Source organism: Anarrhichthys ocellatus, unplaced genomic scaffold, assembly GCF_004355925.1.
Source record: "Anarrhichthys ocellatus isolate YVR2014 unplaced genomic scaffold, GSC_Weel_1.0 scaffold31, whole genome shotgun sequence".
NCBI lineage: Eukaryota > Metazoa > Chordata > Actinopteri > Perciformes > Anarhichadidae > Anarrhichthys > Anarrhichthys ocellatus.
In genome coordinates this window covers 3,479,800-3,505,091 of record NW_022280061.1, presented here as the reverse complement: position 1 = coordinate 3,505,091, position 25,292 = coordinate 3,479,800, and the positions used below count along the sequence as shown (strand labels likewise).

At 44.7% G+C, this 25,292-nt stretch overlaps 2 protein-coding genes across 4 annotated transcripts in view; one reads left to right on the top strand and one right to left on the bottom strand.

Moving 5' to 3' along the window:
* Positions 1-5,047, bottom strand: part of sec23b (SEC23 homolog B, coat complex II component) — a 10,039-nt gene extending 4,992 nt beyond the window's left edge. Inside the window, exons 1-7 of one of the 2 annotated variants that reach the window (XM_031864561.1) lie at positions 4,847-5,047; positions 2,061-2,288; positions 1,609-1,666; positions 1,411-1,497; positions 844-1,080; positions 655-737; positions 401-545 (exon numbers count right to left, since the gene is read on the bottom strand). In XM_031864561.1, the coding sequence (XP_031720421.1) occupies positions 401-545; positions 655-737; positions 844-1,080; positions 1,411-1,497; positions 1,609-1,666; positions 2,061-2,281 (831 nt within the window). In that variant the 5' untranslated portion in view covers positions 2,282-2,288; positions 4,847-5,047. Of the gene's footprint in view, positions 1-400; positions 546-654; positions 738-843; positions 1,081-1,410; positions 1,498-1,608; positions 1,667-2,060; positions 2,289-3,452; positions 3,619-4,846 lie in introns of those variants that run through there. The other variant, XM_031864560.1, reaches the window with a different exon arrangement.
* Positions 4,691-25,292, top strand: part of ccdc85al (coiled-coil domain containing 85A, like) — a 22,277-nt gene continuing 1,675 nt past the window's right edge. The window contains exons 1-4 of one of the 2 annotated variants that reach the window (XM_031864562.1): positions 4,691-5,380; positions 6,629-7,727; positions 23,236-23,293; positions 25,236-25,292. The exon at positions 25,236-25,292 is cut by the window's right edge and continues 1,675 nt beyond it. In XM_031864562.1, the coding sequence (XP_031720422.1) occupies positions 5,129-5,380; positions 6,629-7,727; positions 23,236-23,293; positions 25,236-25,254 (1,428 nt within the window). In that variant the 5' untranslated portion in view covers positions 4,691-5,128 and the 3' untranslated portion in view covers positions 25,255-25,292. The remainder of the gene's footprint in view (positions 5,381-6,628; positions 7,728-23,235; positions 23,294-25,235) is intronic. The other variant, XM_031864564.1, reaches the window with a different exon arrangement.

Below are 25,292 nucleotides of genomic sequence, written 5' to 3'. Positions count from 1 at the left end.
GGGGACGATCTGTTGCATCAGTTATATAAACCGCTCAGATTGGCTGTAGGAGAAGAGAGGAGAGTAATGGTGGAAGGAACAGACAGAAGGCAAACAAGGAACGAGCCTTTGAACCGACAATGCTCACGTACTGTTCCTGCAGCAGATAGTCATCAGGCAGTCTGTGCCTTGCTGAACAGTTACATGTGGCACAGTCATGTTGAAGAGGCCAAAGTTCAGGCGACGGTGAAGCGCCTCATTACAGGACCGCTAATTCATTTGTATCCAGAGAATAAAGTTGGATTTGGATTGAAAATTGTGGTAAACCACCACATGCAAGATACTCATAGTCCAGTCTTATTAGTATCCAAACTTTGTGTTCAATATTATCTGAGCTTCTGCACGCGTGTGTAGACTTTACCTCCAGCAGGCCGACAGCAACAGTCAGCGCAACACCGGTTGAGCGGAGTGACCGTTTGCCCTGCGGGACAGGCCACGGGTCTCTCTGAAGCTCACCGAGCAAGTCAGTCAGATTCATATCCACTCTGTGCACGGGCTGAAGGAACCTGTATTTGAACACAAGCACACCTTAGACAAAGAAGAACTGCGAAGTGTGTTTCCTAACTTTTGGAAACAGCTAACAGAACAGAGGCGAGTGTTAATGCTCCTCCTCACCTGCAGGAAGCGGCAGCATCCTGAGGTGCCAGAGGGCGACCTGGTTGTCCCGATGCTGCTGGCTTTGTTAAACCCAGCAACTCCTGAAACACACCAAAGAAAAACAGTTATTACAGTTGTGCTGTTTCACACATAAATCTCCTATTTTGTCTCATATCTCAGTTTCCTCATTCCTTTGGCGCCACCGACCTGGATTTGTTTGGAGGAGAGGTCTTTGGTGCCCCTGAACACGTAGCTCTTGGCGATCCCCTCACAGCTGAGCTCGTGAACCTGAACCATGCGTCCGAATGTGATGAGGCCCACCAGGGCGTTGGGGGGCAGCAGGCTGAGTGACATCTGAAGGGACTCCTTGAGGGCCTGGAGGTCCTCTTCTTCCAAACACGTGTCCACCACATAGAGGAAGATCAGAGGGGCTGTGGGTGCACGCTGTAAATAAGTGAGAGGGGAAGGTTACACATTTTGTTTCTGCATAGTTACTACATTGGCTGCAAAGCAAAGGATGTTTCTGTTTATTTCAATAACTGTAGAACTTAAGATATAAAAACACTACATGATTATGACAAACCTCTTTCACTAATGTACCATATTAGCTGCACCTGATTAGTGTTGATCCCAGTGGCTAAGTACAGGGCCTTTTTTCCCCTCGATGACACTGAACACATTGATTATCTGACCCACAACTGGGACACAATAGAGTACATACAATCTCCTTGCACAGGGCTGAGGTCAGAGTGCAGACATGCATGTAGTATTTACCTGTACTATGTACTCAATGGTAGAAAACTGTGGCATGAGCTCCGCTGGCTGGTTCACGTCTGATATGCCTGCGTAAGAGGGAGGGAACTGCAGAGATACAGAACCGGATTAGCAACCTCAATAAAGGAATGCAGCGAGTCCAAATTATCGGCCTTGCATGATATCAAATTAAAGTATGCTGTGAACGTCAGTACTTACGGGGTTCCTCTGGAAGCAGAAGTTGCACGCCCATATTTTTGCTCTGAAGTCAACTTGACTGTGAAGGAGTGAGCAAAACAATTGGGTTAAGGATCCACCCATGTGGCAGGAGTGTAACCGTGAGTGACACATATGCCCATTTGCAACTCTCATGTACCACACCTAGTATTTGCTGATGCAGGAAAAAGCTATTTATACAAAGCACCAAATTCCCTGCAACCCATTTTATTTTACTTGAGGAATACTAAAATGAAGAAATGTCAAGAACATAGTCGGCACTAGAAAGTTGCACAGATGGTTGAACGCAATTCCCGTCTAAAAAAGAAGGCTAAAAGATACATCAAAATAAAAGGTTGAATACTCAAATCCTTGTTTTTTGATAACTTGCAGTTAAAACAAACATTAAAAAGTGCACATCTGTAAGCAGGGGCATGGTTTCCCATTTAACTCACCATAGTGGGTTGAGCACTGCCTTACAGTTGGCCCGGCTGCACAGAACTGGTTCGTACTGGACCGGCGGAAGGTCAGGCCTCTCCTTGAGCGGTGTGAAGAGACAGGAGACGGGGACCACGAGCCTGGTGGCTTCCAGGCGGCTGGAGGGCCAGAAGTTCCAGCTGAATCTCACCCCATCCCTGTCCTCGTTCTGTTGGATGAATTCCTGGTAGGACGCCATCGCCGAGCTTCAGCAGAGACGGAGCACAACAGATCACGGTGATGATTTTAAAGTCCAATAGAAGCAGTGGATATAGTTGCTCCGACAATGGCAGACTAAACAAGTGTACTGCTCTCCACTGGCTGCAGACAGCCGCTCTTTATACAGGTGCTCCTTTCCCCCCCATTCTAAAATAAGACGCAGATATACAAAAGAATGACGCAAACACCTGTCCTAAGCATACCTGAACAGCATGTTTTGGAACAGTAGAGGAATCCCAGTAGTATCTTTAGGTTACACCTTTGTTAGCCTATGTCAGTGAGACGTCACACCTTTGGCAAAGTGTCACATTAGATCCTGTTGTAGCAACAGTACCTGTTTCTCACCGCGATCAGAGGAACTTGATATTTCCAGAGCAATGCAACAGTATTTCAGCAGGTTTACAAAGTGCATTTGATGAGATGACACAAAACAAACAAAGTAACTATCTTGTGTTGTCAGCTGGGCATAAGATTTCAGAGGTACAATATGATCTTAGGCCAGACAACAAATACACACAGTGGTGAACCTACCAATTACATTCCTCACTTAATTTAATATTGATGAATCATCAATTACTATTGGTCGGACTCGGACAAAACAAGCAACCTGAGGAGCATCATTTCAACTCAAGGAGATAAATCGACAACAAGGTTGTTGACCTAATGAAAAGTAAATTGCCCATATGTGATAAAGGGGAAGTGGGGTTGATTGTGTGGCGTTTACTCTGAGGGGAAAGTACAAAGCAACCTTGAAATTGTATTAAATCATAGAAATATTCACTATTTTTGAAAGATGTTTACAACGGTTAGCTTCCATTAGATAGCACAGGCCATGTATCATTGCTGGTGAACACACCAGTGAAGGTTAAGACACGTTAACTGGCGTGAACAGTATTTCTACATCGAGATGAACAAGCGGCGGTTTCGCTGCGTCTACGAGTAACGATAGTGTTGTAGAAACCACGTCAATTCCACGGTAAACGTTAGTGTTAACCGTCGTTGCCAAATATCCGTCACTCAAACCCCTAAAAGCTAACGCTTCGTTGTGCGTCCGGCTGGGTTAGCTAACGGAATGTAGCATCGACCCACTTCCTGTCCCTTCCTTGAATGGAAGCGACCTACTTTCGGGCAAAGTTAGGTCGGGTGCTTACCTCTTATATCAGGTTGGTCTCAAGTCTAGACACGAGCAAAATAGTCTGTTGTGTTCAAAAGAAATCACGGATGTACAGGACAGGAATACGACGGTGAGGGGATCGCTCCCTACCAGACCCGGCTCTTTGCACTTTGCTAAAACGACGTGTTACTCCAAATTCAGGCGTCTCCTATTGGCTCTTCTATCAGTGACGTCGATAGAGCGTGCTATGCGCACGCAAGGGAAGAGGGTAAGCATGGGACATGTAGTTTATATGCAGTTCACAGTGTTGGCCTACTGCAACGCCGGTATCTCCCCTAATAGCTTAGTGAGGGAGTTGTGGAGGTTATCTGATGACATTATTGTACAGTGTGATGACGTGTGATTAGACCAGTGTTTGTTTCCACTCTTTGCTATCTCACTAATTGTTGAGCTACTCACTGCGTAGAGAGGTGACTAATCTAAACCTAGTCATACTAATAGTAGAACATGAAGCTACTGAACTAAATGGCCCTGTTTCTATTCCACTATTATTTAGAGGGCATTATTCTACCTTAATTCTAAATCTACCCTACATGTATTTGAAAGGTATTGTTGGTAGTCAATACAGTAGAAATGGAACTATATTGCAATTGAGAGTTATAATTAATAATAATAGTTGTAGAATAATAGTGTTACTATAAATAATTAATTAGTTTCTTCTTAGATGATTTCTGTGGGACCTACTGAGGTTTATGACTCTTGCATGTCTCAATGAAGTCATGTTAAGAGCAAATAATTATTTGTTTTGTTGTGATGGAATTAATCTCCAAATTTACATAAGAAAAAAAATCATGTATCAAATGCACTCCATAGGATATGAGGATAATTGAAATATATGCTGTGAAAGGAGAAAGAAAATAAAAGGAGTAATACAATGACTTGTAATTTAAATAATCTAATTGTAACCGAACAGAATCGATAGCCTGCTGCTCGCTGTTATATGCCAAGATGATTTAGCCTAAATAAGTATTTATTCAACTGTGTGTAGCCTATCTATCTTACTGTCAACACATTTCAACAATACATCAGGTCGGAGAGATATCGGACAGCTTGTTTAGCGTGTCTCTGAACATTAAGTGGCGCTGTAACCAAGCAGCATTTTCGGTGAAGCTTAAACCCCTGAAGGGAGAGAGAGAGAGAGAGAGAGAGAGAGAGAGAGAGCGAGAGAGCTCCCTCTCCTCTCTGTGTTTCTGCCGTGCACAGCGGACTCTCTCCTCTCTTTTCGCAGTGTGCTGAACCTGCAGGTGTGTGTGTGTGTGTGTGTGTGCGTGTGTGTGTGTGTGTGCACCGACTGTCCGCCGAAGCTGTTCTCACTTTGACCACGTTTGGGACCAAATTTGGATGTAGCAAAACCGAGGCGACAACTCACACCGTAAGTAGGCTGGCCACAGTTCACCCTGGCTGCGAGGATGTTGCAGTGATAAGACAGCAGAGCAGCTTCTCCGCCGGCATCGTCAGCTGTTGCTCTGTAGCAGAGAGTGGAAGAGTCGCGAGCAACAGCAGAAGACTAAAAAGGCCGAACTATGCGACGGACTTTCTGCCGGTAACCGTTTTCCACCTCAAGTCGACCGCGGAGCGGATGCGAGCGGAGGTTGTCAACGAGCCTCTGACTATTTTCTGCCCTTTTTTGTCGGTGCCGGAGGAGCTGTGCCAATGGAGAAGGCGACTCCGCCGCCCCAGCCCCAGCCCCAGCTCCAGCTGTCGATAGCGAAGACTGAAAGTCCAGCGGAGGACATCTCCGGTCTGACTGACGAGGAGCTGCTCAAGTGGACCAAGGAGGACCTGGTGCGGCGGCTGAGGCGGTCCGAGGCCGACAAGATGAGCGTGATTCTGGACCACGGGAATCTCATTCGAGAGGTCAATCGCAGCCTCCAGCTGCACTTGAACGAGATCAGGGGGCTGAAGGTGAGGGGGCGCGCATCGGTGAAGGATGAGCTCATAGTTTTGGAGCGCACCTGAGAACGCGCATAGCATGAGGGATGTGCTGCTGCTTAATGAGCGCGTCTGCAGGCATGCTGTGAGAATAGATGGTATCGTTGAAGTTCATTGTGCCATTGTGAGGGCCTGTATGAGAATCTGATACAGATGAATGTAGATCCGGTGGGCTTTATGGGCTGTTTTAAGTTAGGCGAATAGTTCTCTTTTTTTTTGGTCAACAATAGTTTAATTAACAGGAAGGGAAATCAATGACAAATTGTATCCTTGCAGCTTGGCTGTAAAGTAAAAAGTCATCCTCCGATTACTGAAGAATCTATTCAAATGCCAATGCTTAAATCTGGCGTCCAGATCTCTCTGTCTGAGCTACACACACACACACACACACCTCACATTCCTAGACAGTTCCTGCACATACATCTGGTATGTGCTGTACTATCTTGCCTTTAGAGCAACGTGGCATTTGCTTTGAAAGTATATGCAAACATTCGCCTTTTCAGTAACCTTTATACTGCCTTCATTTTCTGCACTGCTAATAAGACGACTCTGGCACAATGTCCACAATATTTACAGATAAGGCTGAGACCCAGCCTGAGGTAGCCTCAGAGGAAACACATGGGGATCATTTGCCTTTCTCGGAGACCTCGTCACCTCTCCACACATCCAAGCTGCCTAATTACACAGGAAAGAGCTGGAGGGGTGAGAAAGGGAGAGAGTGTGAGAGGGAGGGGAGAGAGGAAGGAGCTCTAGGGGAGGTGAAGGAGGGATGTTTAAGTAAACGTTGCTGGGTGTAAAATGTTAGGGGCGTGTGATTTCACTGCTCTAACCCAGTTTTATATCCGTGTGTGGCCTCTCCATCTCCTGTAGAGCGCTCTAATCTATATTATGTACTTCACATTGAATGGCACACAGTGAGTCAGTGCTTTTGTGGCAAAGACAGACAGGATTAGAATTGTATTTCATTATGAGTGCAGCATTAGACTGATATCTAAACGAGTGGTGAAATGGATTGAAATTGGACAATGGTTGCAGTGATTTAGTTGGAGTTTAGGTAGAATCAATGGAAGACAAATTATCTCATTTTGCACCAAATTAAAAGCACATTTGTGTTGTTTCTGCCCTGATCAGCATTGTCTTTTTTCATGAGAGCTTCTTAATGATTAGGGCCTCAGTTTAAATCTCTCTCTTCCTCTTGCACTTTCCCTCTCTTCCTCTCAGGATATTAATCAGAAGCTGCAGGAGGATAACCGTGAGCTGCGGGACTTGTGCTGCTTCCTGGACGACGACCGCCAGAAAGGCAAGCGTGTATCCAGGGAGTGGCAGCGCTTGGGACGGTACAGTGCCAGCATCATGCGCAAAGAGGTGACCCTCTACCTCCAGAAACTCAAGGAGCTGGAGCTCCGACAGGAGGAGGTAATCCGGGAGAACCTGGAGCTGAAGGAGCTCTGCCTGCTGCTGGATGAGGAGAAAGGGGTGGTAGGTGGAGGAGGTGGGGGTGGAGGAAGTGGAGGGGGAGGGAGTGTAGGGCTGGGAGGGTGCCGCAACTCCATAACCAGCCAGAGTAGTTTGCTGCTGGTGCCCGGGCAGGGCCTCCTGATGAGAGACGTGGGGGATGGGAGCAGCACCTCCAGCGCAGGGAGCGCTGACAGCTCCGATCACCCTCAACATAAGCAGCCTCACCTGGCTCCAGGGGTGGGTGGGGTTGGTAGCGGTGGGGAAAAAGGGAGCCCCGAGCTTGTGCACAAACCCAGGTGCAGCAGCATCAGTGGAATAGGAAGCATAAGCGGAGTAGACAGGGAGATGCCCAGCCCTGAGCACCCTGCTGGGCGCCACCGGAGTACAAGCCTGGAGTACCCGTACACCCTGCCCCAGCTCTGCCGGCCCCGCTGCGGCTCCATATCCGTGCCTGACCACAGTCGAGCCATGCGGGGCCTCAGCCCGGAAAAATACGGGAGGAACGTGGGCCGACGCAGTCCGGAGCAGCACCCCAAGCACCACAGCTCCGACCTCCTCCTGGGCCAGAGGCAGCACTTCCTGGGTCAGGGAGGCAGCGGGGAGCTCTATCAGAGGCACCACAGGAGCAGCATAAGCAGTATTAGCTGCGGGAGCCCCGAGCCCAGGCAGGCACATTTAGGGGCCTCAGAGCACCATGAAAAGGGCTGCGTGGTCCAGGGGGGCAGCCCCGAAACTCATAGGCACCAGTACAGTATGAGCCCTGACCATGTGAAGTTTGGCAGCCCTGTGAGAGACGGGCAGAGGAGGCCGGCAGGAGACGAGCTGTCGCCACACCATCGGAGCATCTACAATGGCATGAATGGTAGGTGTGTGTGTGTGTCTGTGTGTGTGTGTGTGTGTGTGTGCATTGTAATGTGACTGCATGTGATGTGATCATCCCGTGTTTTGATCTTCTAATTACTTCTAAAAACTTTGCAGAGGAGGACGTTGTGCAACACTCAAAGTTTCACTTAGACTCAAGCCACACAAACACACAAACACACACACACACACACACGCACACACACGCACACACGCGCACACACACGCACACACACTAGTGCACCAACAGTTAACACAACATTTTATCAAGGTTTGGTATCGTATTGTCTCTCTGCACAAGAAGGATTTGGCAGTGGAGATAATCTATTTGTCTCTGCAAAAATGTAAAAATAAAAAAGGAAGATTGCTGCATGACATGTGATGCACTTATTTGATTGAGAAAACAGAGAAACTCTTCCTCATTCTGACCGGTGAAAAAATGTACAGCATTATTGATTTCTTGGCATCTCGAGAGGAATGTGGGTTGGCTCGGGTGGATGAGAGAGAAAATCCGGGGTTCCGATTATTTCAATATTTTACACGTTCTGTATCTAAATTGAACAGATTGGACTCAAATGAACCACGCTCAGATATCAGTGTGTGCTGTAGCGTTGCGACACACACGCACGAATCACCGCCCTGACTTTACTGCAGTCGTGCCGATCTCAGTGAGAGTTAAGGATGTCAGAGAGAAGGAGGAATATCAAAGTACCAACTTGGCTGCTGTTTAAATACCCCACGGTGGCTGATAATGATTTCTGGAGTCCGGGGGAAAAAGTGCTGAGTGGCACAGAGCTGGCAGAAGCTAAAGGACAAATTCCTCAAGGTGAAATATCTGCCTGCATTTGCAAAACAAGGCTGATATTACAAGAGGAACAGAAACAGTGTACACAGAGTGGAGTACATCCTACACGTACAGGAAGGCATTCAATTACCTCTCATGAAGTAATGTCAGGAGTCAGATGCTGTTGTTTGTTTTATTTTACCTTTATTTAACCAGATGAGTCAATTGAGAACCGGTTCTCATTTACAATGACAACCTGGCCAAAGAGGCAGCAACAGGAAGCAAGTCATTACAAACAAATAAAACAAGTCTCGTAGAAAAAACATCATAATAATAATAATTGTTACTGAATGGTAAGTCATTTATAACGATTGATTTGATATGTATTTCGTTCTAAAAAGACCATCTTTCTATCTCATTGTGACCTTTAGGTGCTACTCGAAGGGGCAGATTCTACACATGAAGATCAGTTGAGCACTATAGCCTCTGAAACAGTTGTATGATGTAATCTGTGGCTCTGGAGGAGCTTTGTCATGGCTGATGGCCTGATGATGTAACTGTGATGTCATCAGGGTCATCTCGTTGGTTTTGGAAACTGAAAATGTGTCAGAAAGACTGTTACAAACATGGAGTCGTGGAGGTCGAAAAACAACAGACAGGGATGGCCTAACAAAGAGACCATATTGAGCTGCATTATGGGAGATGTAGTGTTTTTTGAACATAAGCCATACTGGAGACTAAAAGTCAGGATATCATACCATCCTCTTTGTAAACGTCCTCCCAACTTTGTTAAATTAAAACACTAAATTGCTGAAGTACAATAATTACAATACAGCCACTGTAGCCTCACACATAACAGTCTCGTAAACATCTCTCTCGAGCCATTTTGCAATCTCCACTAATTGCAGCGGATTATTGTGAAGACACACACAGACACACAACTTTGAGTTGGATCATAATTCTGTTTCTATTTTAGCTCTATGTGCACTCTGTAGCTCCATATGAGATTTCAATCTTCTTGTAACCTGAAACCCATATGATGTCTGCAAAAGGCCACGCCACATTAATGCCTCGCAAATCCTTAATTGGAAAATGTTGTGAGTGCACAGGGCACTCACTGGCCCTCATGTCTGGTGGTTTGCCAACTGTGGCATCATAACTGTTGTGAACTTAGCTCAGAGTGAAATGCATGCAGCAAATAGCCTTTAACCAGGTTCATAAAGACTTCATTAAGCCTGTGTGAGAGAGAAATGTGTGCGTGTGTTGCTGTAGAGTCCTAACGGTATATCATCTGTCAGAATGGCTGCTTATCTCTATCATGAATGTCCTCACAGGGACGCCATGCCTCCACTGACCTGACAAGGACACTAACTTCAAGTGTCACAACACAGTTAGATGGAGACATGCAAACACCACTAAGCCGGAGGTGGAAGATTTTGCTTTTGTGGTGTTGATACTAAATGAATTGCGTCAAAATGTAGGCTGTATTTTGGTGTTGGAATTTTGCTGACAGATTGAAATATTCAAACGTGCATGCCTGTTGTGAGGTAGAAGTAAAGAGAGCAGCTCTGTGTCTGCGTGGGTCATCCACTGGCCCATCCTTACCGCCATGTCCTTTTTTGGACGAAGAGGGAATTTGATTCCTGTGACGATGTAGTACACTCCACTCACTTGGATTATCCTCTAAGCCCTTTGCACAGTATTATTTCATTTTTTTGATGTACATGTATGTGTGTGTGTGTGTGTGTGTGTGTGTGTGTGTGTGAGTGTGTGTGTGTGATTTGGGTGGATGTGTCCCATCCAGTGTCACTGTAGCAGTGTTTTATTCAGACAAATGAAAGTCTCATGTACACGTGCCACTCGACAGCACTGAAGCTCAGGCCATTTCAATTCCTGACAAAATCCAAGATGAAAGCAAAACATCACTCTGACCTCTGCAGCCTTTTAATACAAACTGCTCCTGCATGCTTTGGTCAGCTTATCACACTTATTCTGTTATGTTTACAGCCGGGGCGAGGGGTATGATCTCCAAAACGACTGGAAGCATTCTTAGTTTTGCTTTGTAAAATGATAGAAATGTTCAGTTTTCTCCCAGAAGAAAAGAAACCGTCTCATCTCAACGGTACATGACCCGGAAAAACACAAAAGGGATGTACCTAAAATGCATTTAGAGAATTCAGGGAGTACCGAGTGCATACATTAAAAATACAATAACTGCATGTCACTTGAATAGCAATACATATTGTCTTGCCCGTATAAAATAATGGGCCTGTAAAGCCTGTTAAGTAGCTACAAATAAACAATGAAACCTTCAGCTCAGCTGAGACGCAGATCAAATATGTCCATCTTCCCATGTGATGGACTCGCTCTAGTGAAAGACAATCAGCCGTGAACACTGTAGTCTCCTGACCCAGACTGTTTGCTAAGCCTGTAGGATGCAGAGGGGCTTTTTCAAAAAGAGGAGAGACTTAATCATGTTTTCTGCTTCAGCAATCGCAAGTTCTGCATATTCGCTTAAGCTGCTCAGATGATCGGGAGGAGAAAAGAAAAGGCTGCATGGGAAAAAAAAGACACTACAGTGTGTGTGTGAGAACCTCTGCCCTTGTGATGCCAATGCATGCCACACACACACACACACATGCACATGCACGGTGTAAAACTCTGCAATTGACCATTGGTAAAGCCACGCCCTCCCCTTAGTTACTGCTGCTATGTGTGAGGCTTTTCGTCCTTGCGCGGCACTAAACAGTTTATGATGACGACAGGTCACCACTCAAACGTCTTAGTTATCTCTGAAACTATATATGTGAACTTAAGTTTACACAGACGTGCAAAAAATACTAATTTCTTGCTATTCATTTTGCCTCCTGAATCGACAACTGACGTTAGCAGATTTGACCATTTGCCTTTTGCTTGTTATTACATCTGAATCATGTGATCACAGTGAAAGATAGCGGACTGCCAATAACATCATTAACCACAAACCACGACAACCAAGCCGGACTCTGAAGCCAATTGTGCATCGTGGCCAAACCATAATACAAGACCGAGCAGTTGGGTTAAAAGAAGTGCGCTTGCTCTATGGGCCCCTGCTCTATGGGCCCCTGCTCTATGGGCCCCCGCTCTATGGGCCCCGTGGTTGCGGAAGATCCGGTTCATTTCATATCTGGAAGTCTAACTTCTTTGGCTTGACTTTCATAGAGATAAACGGGGCACCGTCTCCAACGCTGTATCCAGTTCTCTTTATACATCATGATGGCAACAACAATTGTGTCACATCCAATCACTTTTTCCATTGTGTTGTGAGCTTCTTGCAGCGCTTTTTCTAAATGCTAAGCATGTACATGGGTGAAGATGGTTCTTCATTTGCATTGTGTTGAGCTCTTATAAGGCCACTGTATTTTTGACTTAATGAGAACTGACAGACACTGGCAGCATAATCCTCCATTCTTGTGCATTTTTATGCTATTTTATCTGTTTGAATTAGCACGGATCGTCGCACTGCCTCATTCATTCTCATTCTATTAATCTATAATTGCAGCATCATTTCAGACTCTCCAGCTCCCCCGGCTGTTGTTGAAAAGTGCTGCTGCCTGTCTGAGACAGGAAGTCATCACTGAAGCTTTGGCCTCAGATCATGTTCTCCTTCTCCGCTGTCACTGCGAAAGCCAGGCTATCTCTCTCCCTCTCCCCCCTCTCTCTTGCCTTTCTCTCTCCTTCCATCCTAATTGGGTGCCAGTGTGAACAACCAGCTGTCGGACAGAGAGAAAACTCTGGTTACAAAGACCTCTTTCTGGAGAAGGCTGGAGGCTGTTCTGTTTGCCAGGCTGGGCTGAGGAAAGAGGGTTGAGGAAGTATTTTAGTGTATTACTGGTTGTTTTTCTTCCCCTCCTTGTCCTTCAACTTCTCCTCTTCCTCTGACTCCACTCTATCCTCTTCTTCGCTCGTCTGCCAGGGCGAAGGATGGAAAGCAGCCCCTTGACAAATTGTAAAGTCTCACAGCCTAAGAGGCGTGAAGAAACTCAAATGTTTGTCACAGCTGCACTCTAAACAATTTCACCGTAAATGAACGGTAACTTACTGGCAGCAGGGACGCCAGTAATGTACTGTTTTCTTACGGTATCTTACCGTATACTGGATTACGGTATGTGACAGTAGGATAACTGGGTTTTACCGTGATTTTACGGTATATGCCAGAATAGGGCTGGAGTGTGTGTGTGAGTGTGTGTGTGAGTGTGTGTGTGTGTGTGTGTGTGTGTGTGTGGTGGTGGTGGTGGTGGGGGAGTAAATGGGTGGGAGCGTGTTTGGTAGGAAGAAGGATGGGGTTAGGGTAGAAGTGGGGATGGGTGAGGAGAAGAGAAAGGATGTTGCTTCTCTCTTTTCTACTTCCTCCCCTTCTCTTTCTTCTCCATCAACTCTTTTTCTTTCTTTTGTCTTTTCAGTTCCTCCTTTTCTCTCTTCTCGTTCTCGTTCTTCTCTTTCTCCTCCCTCTCCTCCTCCTTCCTGTCCTTCAGCATCTTTTCCACCTCCTTCCTTCCTGGCCTTCTTCTCCTCCTCCTTAAACTGGGCCTTCTCCTTGTCAGTTTGTTGGGCGAGCTCCTGAAGGCTGAGGTTATGTACCTGGAGGTCAGCGTTTTGCTGTGTCAGGAGCTTGATCTCTTCCTCCTTTTGGTTGCGCCGCTCCTCCTCCATCTCTCTGCTCCGTCTCTGCAGCTCCTGCTCTCTCTGGAAGCTCTCCTCCTTTGCAGCAAGCTCGCATCTCATCCGATCTTCCAGAGCTGTGAGTTTTATTTTCCAGGGCAGTGACATTCTCCTTCTCTCTTACAAGCAACGGCTTTTCCAACTTTGCGTCCAAGTCCATCACATTCTTTTTGTCCAAGGCAAATTTGACATGGTTTGCCTCCTTCGCCCAGTTCTTTCTGAACGTCTTGTTCTCCTCTTTCAAGGACTCAACAACCCGGTTGAACTTGGCACTCCACTGGCTGTTGACCAACTGTTGATGTGTTTTATCTTGTATAACAGTGAAGGAATGAGAGCAGGTTAGAAGCTCCAGAGATAGTTAGGGCTGAGGCCAACGGAGACGTTGGATGTCTTTTTCAAAACCCTGCAAAAGGGAAAATGTTACCTTTAAATGCCATCATGGCATTTGAATTTGTAATCACACCTGAGACGAATTATCCCAAACACCCCCTGTAGGCCATCAGTGCAGCCATTAACCAAGGAGTGCATGATTAGGCTTTTTTTTTTAATCTACCTCCAGTGCATATCATTGTCATTTTTAATCAAGCCGCCCTCAGCTTCGTCTCTTTAAAGCTCGCTTCTGCTGGATGGAGCAAACAATGCACGCTACTTTTCTGGTGCTTTACCCATAATTTCAGCACAAAACTCATGACAACAGTAATGTCAATGGGAAATGGAGTGTGAAATGTCTCCAACAAGAGAACAAAAATTATTTTTGGCAAGCCTAAATTATAAATCAGGGGCAGGCAGGGAGAAGGATAATGTACTGCAGATATAATCAAGATGAAGATGTGTGTGCATGTGCAGCATTCTGGAACTCTGATGTATGTAAATGTGATGATTTATCTTCATAACTGATTATTCGATCAGTATTCATGTAGACGCGGAGCAGTTGGCCACTGCAGGATGCACCCAAACATTTCCGCCCACCAGCAGCTCCACAGCTAAGTAACTGTGTGAGTTAGGAGGCTGTTTGGCGTGCACGCGGGCGTCGCTGCAGCCCAAACCCCAGAGGTATATCTGACAAATGTTCCACAGGAGCCCCAGTCATCCGGTAGACGCGCAAACCCAGTGGAATGCAGAGCAGTCTTTGTCCTCTTACGCCGGGCCGATGGGGAACGGACCACTGAGCTAAGAGGAAATTAGCTTGCTAGGCCAGGTAATTAACTGGAAGTTGAGTAGCTGCCATGTACGAGGGCAGCACTGGGCCTGAGGGAACCTCATGTCAGTCCCAAAGTCACCAGCAACACATTTAGCTATGTTGCATGATGATGATGTTGTTCAGCCATAGCTGTGTGTCATGCTGAGAGCTGGCAGTCTGAAGGCATCAGGTGATCAGGTGGGAGTGAAGGAGGTGAGTGAGCTGGACGGCTGTATGTTTGGCAGCTTTTGAGGCGTCTTAATTTGGGACAAGGAAAATCTGATGTTGTTTACTCCATAATGACTTGCATAGATTCAATGAGTTATTTATATTGTTCATTCAGCCTGAGCGAGTCTGTTAAGGAGCATTAACAGAGTAATATGAGAAATGAATGTGAGTCTTCAGGTTACCTCACCTTTGTACGACTCAATGTCGATTAATGCATGTTATCCCAAATTAAGAGAAGTGCATTCAAATTGTTCTTAATTATCATCTCTTATGCACAAAGAAAATCATTAAAATCTGTTAGGTAATTAGGCAATTTCAACATTTTGTGGTGCAGGAAAAAAATAACGAAACAAAAATTGTACAACGACAATCACAGTCAGACCAGAATTTATAATTTGGCTTTTCATCCAACAAGCATCCCAACTTAAAGTTGTTGCGAGGAACCTTTCATTTTTGTTGATGTATGTGGTCCATGGGGACAAAGCGATAGGGTTTCTGTGAACCAGAGTCCCTTTAGAAAGAGTCTGAGAGTCCTGGTTCTGGTTCTCCTGTGCCTCCCTTCCCTCCAGTGGCCCTCCAGCAGCGTGGTGTCGATGTTGACTCCTAGCGTGGACCGGTGGAGCAGTGAGGCGAAGCTCTGCTCCTGGCTGGAGGAGTCTGAGCTGAAGATGTTTCTGGTGAACCTGCAGGATTTTGTCTGATTTCGCCGAAATCGGACCCGCTGGCAAAGATGACCAGCATTAAGAATAATATATAGAAATCGTCAATCTTCTCGCTTATGGGCTCTAATCTACATTTTAAGGTCATACAGAGGCATACTTATTAAATTGAGACTGTTTCATAACTAATTCATTTTATTGAATGATGTGAAAATTTACGAGGGAATCCAGCGAATACCTGATGGTCGTTAATGAATGCTTATACAGCAAAATACTTTATAAAATCCATGATTCCTTCATGTTGCATAACAGTTCCACGTATCCCATGTCTGAAAAGGGGATCAAAGCTTAGCCATCAGAAGATACTGGTACCAGATCAGGTACATTGGTGTTGGCAAAACCCCTGAGTGCTTTGGATAAAAGCATCTGCTGAATGACTATAATGTAATGTAATGCATTGAATTGAGCCGTGGTGCATTTTGTGCTTATGAGTCCAACTTTTAATCTGTAAGAGGAAGAATGGGTCTTATTCTTCTTCACAAAGTTGCATAGTCTTGCTTTAATGCTTGGCTAGCTTACGTATCTATGGTGCCTGTCTGTTGTGCATTTGTGTCACTGATCAAGCTGTGGTGATGAGCTGCGTTGCTGCTGCCATCATGGTGATGGTTTTTACAGCCTCACCAGCTGTTAAAGACAGGGATAGAAAGTGAGATAACATGTTGGGAACATAGCAAGTCAAAATTGCTGCAGCTGACATCATCTTTATACCTCCCTTTCCCAACACGCAGGATGTAGTTATCCATTTCCTGGGGCATAAATCTCCGGCCCATATTGTGCATTATGTGCATTTGATGTAATATTTTTCCTGATGAGAATGACAGCGGGGCACGTGTGCAGCTCCCATTACTGCGGATGAATGTGTTTATCCTACCGACGTAAAGAGGATTGGCCATATTCCCATCATTATCTCTTACTCGTTCTCTTCCAGAGAAGTCTTTATGGTCTGTGAGGTTTCCTCTCGGCGATATTGAAATCAATTTCATTACCCCCCCACTGCTCCAGACCGGCTCATTTCCTTTAATCTTACAGCAAAAAGGTGCATTTAATTTCACCGGGCTTCCTGAGAGCATTAGCTGCAGGTGAAACATGGAATTGAAGTACTTCTTGGGTTGCTTTGAACTGTACTCGATGGTTATTTTCTGTGCTAGTGTGTTACTTTTTTAATAGTTTCTCTAAATGTTGACTGAGGAATTTACAGTTTATTTTGCAACTAAACGTTATATTTATGTTCTGTTTTCAATCATGGGATGCAGTATTTGTATCCGATATGATGGAGGGCTAAAGCTGCTATTTCAACTTCTTTAATGGGAGAAGAGCCGTGTGAAACATGTTTTATTTAAAGAGCAGAAGAATGTAAATGTCCACACCTAATTGTAACCCCGAAGGCCCCGTTGTTTTCAGCTCATCTCTCAGGCTTTTCGTGACACAATCGTACCTAAGTTTTATACTTCCCGGCATTGTTCTGAAGTAAACATGCCTCAACATTGTTTTTCTGTATCTGATGCAATGCATTGCATTATTTCTATCTTAATACAAAGGGCCTTTTAACATGCACGACTACAGAAGGATTAGTTGTTTTCATCAGGGAGGGGGGAGACAAAAGTGTCCGAGAGAGTGTAAACAAGTTTCAGCCTCAGGACATGGGTCATCGAGGTCCGAAGGCTTGTGGGACTTGAGAAGACAGAAGCCATTAGATGCTGATCCTTGGCGCTAAAGGATCAGCAAAGAATCGTGGGTCGCTGGAAATCTAACATCATTCACAGTTAGTGCAATAACCAATATTGTGTCTCATCCGGACCCATCTGAGCCACACACACACACGCACACACACACACACACACGCACACACAAACCCCCAGACACGTGCACACTCACTCACACACACCACAATGATCTACACGCTATGCCCGGCCTGTTGTATTATTCAACAGCACTGAGAAGTGATGGGTGGTGACATGTTAAAAAAGGACAACAGCAGTTTATCTAGCAAATGTCTGCTTAAATATTTAATTGATTTCCCTTTGAGAGTCACAGCAGAACGCGCAGCTCACCAATGTAACTGAAAACACAGCCGTGTAGAAGGTGGAGGGGGCTTGAACACGGAGGACAACAGATGTAAAGAAGAATTAAGGGCTGACCTTGCGCCAGCACTAGCTTCTAGAAATCTCTCTGATGTATTCTTTTTCCTGCTCTGCTGATCTCTTTGGTTTAAATATGGAATACACAAATGGTTGATTTAAGAACAAAGATTTAAAATTCTAGCACACTTACAAAACACAATAATTCCTGGTAGTATTCAAAATGTGACGTCTACAGTTCCTCCATGCATGGCTTTGCACGTGACTAGTCTTTCCCTTTTGATATAGATGTGCGTACGTCTGTCTGTATTACTGAGATCGCAAAGACAAAATAACCGCACACACACAAACACACACACACACACACTTACACAGCCCTTTTAGCTAGGCTCCAATTATCCAGCTCTACTCTCATCTCTTCAGCCTCACACTCTTTATAGTTCTCACACAGTAGACAGACGACCATTAATTATAACAGTACGACAGCTTTCCTTCTCTTGTTCCTGTATTTTCATACTCTGCAGAGTCTAATGTGACGATAAATGTGAGCTTAAATAACAAAAAGGTGTTAAACCAACACCAAGAAGGATTTTTGTGACCATAGACCTAGCCTAAAAGAAATATATAACAATGAAGATATTTGAACCAGTAATAAAACTGTTCCTTTACGAGCAGCGAGTGATTTAGGCGAAATATGCGTAAAGGACATCCAAATGGGCAATAAGGCTCAATAAGAGTTCAGCTGTTTCTTATGAAGAATTGTTGCACATTTTGGGAAAGGTGTTGATTTAGTTTCTTGTCAAGAGTTACATTTGATACCATTCTCATTGTTTTGCATGAACTATGGAGCTAGAGCCAGGAGTTGGTTAGCTTAGCTTAAGATAAAGACTCCACATAAAACCACAAAGTGTTGTTTTCTCATTTCTGTTTGTGCACAGATTAAACAGAAGTCCGCTTTGAGAAGATTGGACAGAGCCCGGCTAGCTGTTTATCCCTGCTTTCATTCCTTATGCTATGCTAAGCTAATGACCTCCTGGCTCCAGCTCCATATTTAAGACATTGTGAGGAAGCGAGTGAGTATATATCCCAAAATGTGGAACCACTCCTCGACTCACCAACTGTAGATGTTTTTAGTCCTTTTTTGTTATTTGGTGTTCTTTTGTGTTACATGATTTCTGGGTATTCAAAAGTTACCGTTTACTGCCATTTGAAGCCGCTATGCAGCATTGTAACATTTCCTATCATTGTTGTAACAATAGTGTAATGGCTTTAAGCTTGGCATATTACATTACATATAATATCTGGAGAACAGAGTCCTGAACCGGGTCGGGTAACAGTTATCTAAAAAAATTCTATAAATTCCCAGATGGGTAAAAATGAACTATGCAGTACAGCAGGCGAGAACATAATGTATACGCTTTTTGTCTGGAGGAATCAGATATGAAAATGATTGTGCAGTATTTTTGAAATCTAAATCAGATAATATTAAAGCATGGCTCTAATTGCGTGCTACCTGAGTGTGCTCGCTATGCTAGCCCCGAGCGTAGCCGGGGAAAGAGACTTTTTCTTGGCTTGTGAAGGGAGAGCCCGGCTTACACCAGGGACTGTGGACAATATTATTTTTCTGCACAGCAACCTCAGACTCAAGGAGCAATTAAATGTCAGCATAGTGAGTAGCATCGCAGTTTAGCTTCTGCCAAAGTGGGTCCAGCTGATTATGATTTTAATTCATGATTCTACATGCTCCAATGGTACAGGTAAAAATAAAGCTCTTTAAATTGAGTGGCTGTGGAGCCTGTGTGTCTAATCACGGGTCGAGTCGGGGGTCTTATATTAAAGGGGCGGGCGGATCTGCGTTTGACTTGAAGATGATTGCAGGGAACAGGCGGGCTTAGGACATCCTCAAGCAGCCATTTTGCTTGAGTTCGAAAAGGCCAGCCTCAGTGAATGACACCTCGATGTTATTATTTCTTTACACAAAGGAGTTTACCCGTAGTGTCATTTTTATTGATTTGAATAAGAAAGACCAGTCACCAGGGTCTCTCCAACACTGACTGACAGCTAATTCATCCAGGATTGACAACCCAAGTAGTCACTAAGCATATCGGTGCTACGATCTGGTGCAGCAGAAGCAACCAAAGCGATGAAGAACCCCAGACCTTCTATCCACTTGGAAGTTCAGCCTTACAAGACTGGGGCCTTTCTGTGAGACTGACCAAGCACAGACTTCAATCCATAAATATCCTGCTTTTTCTTTTTCTCGTTTTCTTGTTAAATGTGTTCCGGCCGCTCATAATCTCCGTATTATGCGTTCAGAGCTTATCCGTGTCGTCCAGAGTCACACGTAACAGCACTGACTGTAGCTGCCCGAGGGACGTCAAGACAAGTAGCTCTGCTGCCAGCCGGCCTCGCTGCCTGACTGACTGTCTCCCCGATGCTCTGATTGACTGCTGTAGCTAAACGGAAGGTCACCGATCTACCGAGCGTCTCCACAGGCTGTCCTGCCCAGCCGGCCTGAATTATTTATGTGGCCGATTTTTAGGAGATCTGAGGGAATGGCCATGTGAAATTACCTTGCATTGATCAGTTGAGAGAGGGAGGGGGGGGGGGGGTGTTTGACGGATCAAAGAGGACTGAGAGAGCAGCCGTGAGGAAAGCAGGTTCTTGTCTTTACTGGCTAGATTCTGACATCAATAACAACGTGATTACTGGTTTTGACAAATTATACAGATACACCACTCATTAAGATTTTATTTTTCAGAGCTTTGGATCCCAGCCTACTTTAAAATTTTCAAACGTATTTCCCCAATTTTCACGAAACAAAAGACATTGGATCTGGTAATAAACAGCCTTGAATCTCTTATACGAACTAAGATTATGAGTTATACAGAGTTAATAACTGGTGTCTGGCAGCAGGGAACAGGGTTCCCCGTCCGGAACAGTGATTTATTCAGTGTGGGAGCAGCTCCTCCCCATCCAATCTCTCACATCTCTTTGTGGGGAAATTTAGAGCCTTTCACTCGAGCTCTAGTGTACAGAGGTGTAATTTAAAGGAGCTTAGGCCCCACATTATTCTTGAGTAATCACATTATCTATGTCCTGTTGCTCTGACCCACACAGAGCCTTTTTTCCTCTACACATCTCTCACATCCCGTTTAAATCCAATTTTGGTCCTGCTTATAACTAAATCAACAAAACGCCGTCTAAGCGCTCTGTATGTTCTCTCCCTGTATAACTCTCCTTGAAGAGATCACAAGGCAAGTTTTATTGGACATTGATCAAGTTCACTTTAAAGGGATTCTCCTGGATTTTGGCACATGCCTGCTGTGTGTTAACAGCACTGCTCCATCACGAGACAGCAGGTTGTAATCTTGTGACCTGTGTGTGTGACTGCAGACCTTGAGACGGAAAATCCATTTAAGCTAATTGTTCTCGTGCTTGAGCGGGCGAGTCCAAAGACCCAAAACTGAGTTCGCTTGATAGGTTGAACAAGAAACTGTGTTGTTTCCGCCGGCGTCTTTCATTACTGGCTGATTTTTTAAACTGTGCGTGCCTTGTTGTCGTTGTACTCTGATTCCTGACTGCAAGCATTGCAGGTGCATCGACTGTGAGGTGCAGAGCGACAAGCCCGACACAAAAAAAGTCATGCAACAAGACAAAAATATGAAACGTGTGAAACCGATCGCGGTGTCCCAGACAAGGTAATGAGCTCAAGAACAGGGAGGCGCCAGCCGGCATATGGCAGGGTGATGACAAGGCCTCGCAGACATGTGTTTATTATGAAAAATCATCTGGAACACATCTGGAACTAATCCCATTGTAATGCGTAAGGCCTAATATTCATTCTTTGCATCAATATAACCAACATGAATTCATGTTTCATCTCTCTGGCATCAATCCAATTGCTCGACCACTCTATGTTTGCATCGATCTATCAGAGCATGTTCAGACAAAGTCCTGCTTTCAGCTATCGGTTACACTTCCTACTGACTTCCTGTGTCTTTGTTTGTCTTCGTGTGACATGTGATCATGTATTCACCGCTCTCTATCTGGTCTACGAGCTCTGCTTTAGCCGTGAAATCAATTCCATTCCTTACATCCTGACCTCCAAACGAAAATACCCCGCAGCCCACCGCTGCATCCCCCGACTCTTTAAAGGAGTTTTCAAGTCTCTTTGTGCTGTCTTGCCCCCCCCCCCCCCCCCCACGGAAATAAACAAGGCGAGGGAAGGGGCAGGGAACTCAGTGAAGGTGGCTACCGGAATCTTTCGCAGAACTCGGCGGTCACAAGAGCGTCATGAATCTTTAATGAGAGATGTTCGCGCGCCAAGGAGAGGAAATGTGCTGAAAACATGATCATAGGCTCATGGGAGAGGAAAGCGAAAGAGAGCGAGAGAGATATCAAGCAGGGGGGCAAGGATGAAAGAATTGTTCTGAAGGGCAAAGTTGGTACAGAGGGGTAATATATATATATATATATATTTATTTATAAAGCTTGGACAGCTTTAAGGCAAAGGCATTTTTCCACCGCTTAACCAAACCAAGTTCTGACCAGAAGTGCTCCCAGAGCCAGAGAGGACGAGGGAGGATGCTGTGTGTCGTGTACACCTTTACATTAATACTATTTGATTTGACAGCAACAGTTTTTCTTGCCAAGCAGAAAAAAACAGCGCAGGATTTTTGGGTCAGCGATGTCAAGATGGAGTCCAGAGCCTGCCGTGTGTTTAAAAGAACAATCATGTTTATTGCAATATAGTTTGATGTCTTACAGTTGTCTGCGTGAAAGAGCATGTTTCTGTTGAAACTATCAAGATGAATCCTTGATCCGATCTCTCGCTGTCTGCCCCCCTTAGTCTCCAGGTAATCTTCCAGTCGATACACTTTGATAAATCAGATGTGTGTGTGTGTGTGTGTGTGTGTTTGTGTACATTATGGTTCACATTTTTCGTGAAGGTTGTTGCCACTCGGCTCGCTGTCACTTGCACCATTGCAGCAGAGATTGAAACAGACGAGGGGGGAATGTGGAGACGTTAATGCTGCTCTATACAACACGTCATTAAGTGGTGGCCATAGGCCGAGGGAGTGCACGATGTCTTTCAACGAATTCTAAAAGCTCATCTACCTGCACATCTAGACTGTTACTTTAGTCTCAAAACTCTTTGAGTTTATAGAAGACAAAGATGAAAGCCTATGAGATGTAACTCACTGTACACATAGAAGGAAATGCGCTTATTTGCTTTCTAGCGTTAGAGTTAGATGAGAATTCTGATACCAATGTCTGAATTAAATATGGAGCTAGAGCCTGAGTGCAATAAGCCTAGCTTAGCATAAAGTATGAAAGCTAGGGGAAACGGCCTGCTGTGTCCGAAGTAAATACCTCTGCCCCCCAGCACCTCTAACGCTCACTTATTAACACGTTATATCTCTTTTGTTTAATCTGTTGACAAACTAAATAATGAATACAGTAATCTGTGGTTTTGTTGGTTACAGTTTTTTTTGCTAAACTAAGCTAATAAATCTCCTCATCTAACTCTCGGCAAAAAAAGAAAATACTGTGAAAATATTCCTTTATACGGTACATGGTTCAGTCAGTTTTTGCGTAAGTGGTGTCTGGGACAATAATGAACCAATTCCATCTTTTACATATCTTTCTGTTGATACATTTATTTTAAGTACTCCAACATCTAAATTTCAATTTGTTTTGGCAGTATGAACAGATAGAACGTCAGCTCCAAGTCACTCGATTCGATTCAGGCACTCCTCTCTTGTCAAAACAACACATTTAAAACTCGTCTCTCTCTTCTTCTCTCTTTGTCACAGCTTTGATATCAGCCGGCTGCTGCACCAACAACTGTAGAAATGTCAAGGTATGGGACAGGTAAGGACCCCTCTCTTTGAAAATAGAAGAACAGCCAATGACGGTCATTGTGTGCTCTTTCCACGAGGGCTCATAATCCTGTAATTAGCTCCCATTAGTCTATTGTACCATACAGAGGGCTTCCTTCACCTGGAGTCTTGAAACCTTTTTACATTTAACAGTGGGTTGGAGGGTATTCGTGAGGACAATCAGAAATCACTCTCTCAGGATTTTACAGGATAATAGAATATGTTTACTCTGTTCTCTTGATAATCATTAGGTGACGCAATAGCTCAGATTCATATTCTGTTGTGATCCCATGTCATTGCAGGGTCAGTCCTTGAGTTAGCCCAGCGTCCCAGCTCCAGATGACTAATGCGTTTGCATTCTGGTCTGGCCCAGGTGTAGTCACAGTGGGTTTACAGTGGGACTACAGAGTTAGGGGTGACCCTGTCCTGTCCCCGTGTGCCATCCTCCATCTTCAATCAGGTCCCAGTGGGAGGGCGAGATGGCTGTGTTAATATTTAATGACTGCAAGACAAGACATACCTCCTCCCTAGTGGATAGTCGCGCCCCCACTAGCCCGAACACATACAGTATGCCTACAAACATGCATAATCATATGCATACAAACATGCATAATCCACACACATTCTCACCGTCATCCTCTCATATACGGTGACCTTTTCGACCAGGGAACGCGGCGTCCTCCTTTTCTTCCACATCAGTCTTTTCACCTTGTCATTCCCTCTGTGCCTGTGCTTTTTCAGCCCACTCCATCTTATCTCACACAAAAATATCAATGACTCAGGTGAGGAACAGAAGAAAGTCTACTTCATGTCGGTAGATAGTTTGCGAGTTCAGAGAAAAGCGGCGAGGATGTGCTGGAGTCAGGTTCTATGGCCGTCCCCGGGCTCTGCGCTGTGGTAGAGAAAGACACAGGCGGGAACAAAAGGATGTGTCACTGATAAGCAACACAAAAGCCTCCGGTGATGAACATCTTGCTCACTTATACTCTGTCGGTTTCATTTGCTTTCATAGGATTTCTATCTATCTGACAAGTTGTTGCTAATGGCTCTATTGATGGTTAATAAATCATTTGCTAATGCTTTACAGTTCAGGAACAAGCCAAGAGCGTGTTTTGGGTTGCCAGATTGTATAAAATCCATTTGGCTCTGGTGCTTCTGGACCAACATCCATGTACTAACAATTTATTAGCATATACAACTGCAGGCTTTTTGTAAGAATTGAAGATTGGCTTTAAGGTTAAACTCCATTATTGTGTTGGTATCAGAGTCAGGTGACCTACCTTTCTGGCATTGGAACGCAGGTAAAAAAGCCTTTTTCACATGTGATATTTTCACATTTACAGGTAAAAATCTAGATTCCATTTAGCTGATTCAGGTTCAGGGCCCTGTTGTTGTGCATGCTACCTCCCTTCCATACTGTCACGGCCGACTGGGACACTTGTATAGAACTGATCGAGCCGTCGCTAATGTTGTTACAGGAGTAACACCTTTGCTTTTCATACACAATAACAAGTCAAAATGTCTGCTGTGAAAAACAGAACGTTTGTATTGCTGATGGTTGAGTATTAATCAGCATGGAATTGAATAATGCATTCTGAGTCATTTCTATTAGATTAGAGGTGTCGTCCTGATTTCATTAAGGGCTCAATAGGTTCATGATCAACAATAAGTTAATTTAATGCCGCACATACTCATCAAACATCTCATGAAATACGCGTGTCAATCCAAGCACAACAAATCCCTCAAAGGTTCTTCACGGTCTATGAAACCATGTTGCTGCCAGACACTCCAAACAAAGAGGCATACAGTGGCTCAGGTGCATTTATCCGCTGGTGTTTCTTGTTTATCAAATCAGTCGATCAGTCAATAGTGCCCCACAAAAGTTTCAATGTAATAATGAGAACTCTTCTTCTTGTTCTTCTATTCCTGTGCAGCTTTGACGCCTCCTCTTGACCCCGACTTGACCAGATAGGCTCCACAAACGGAGCAGA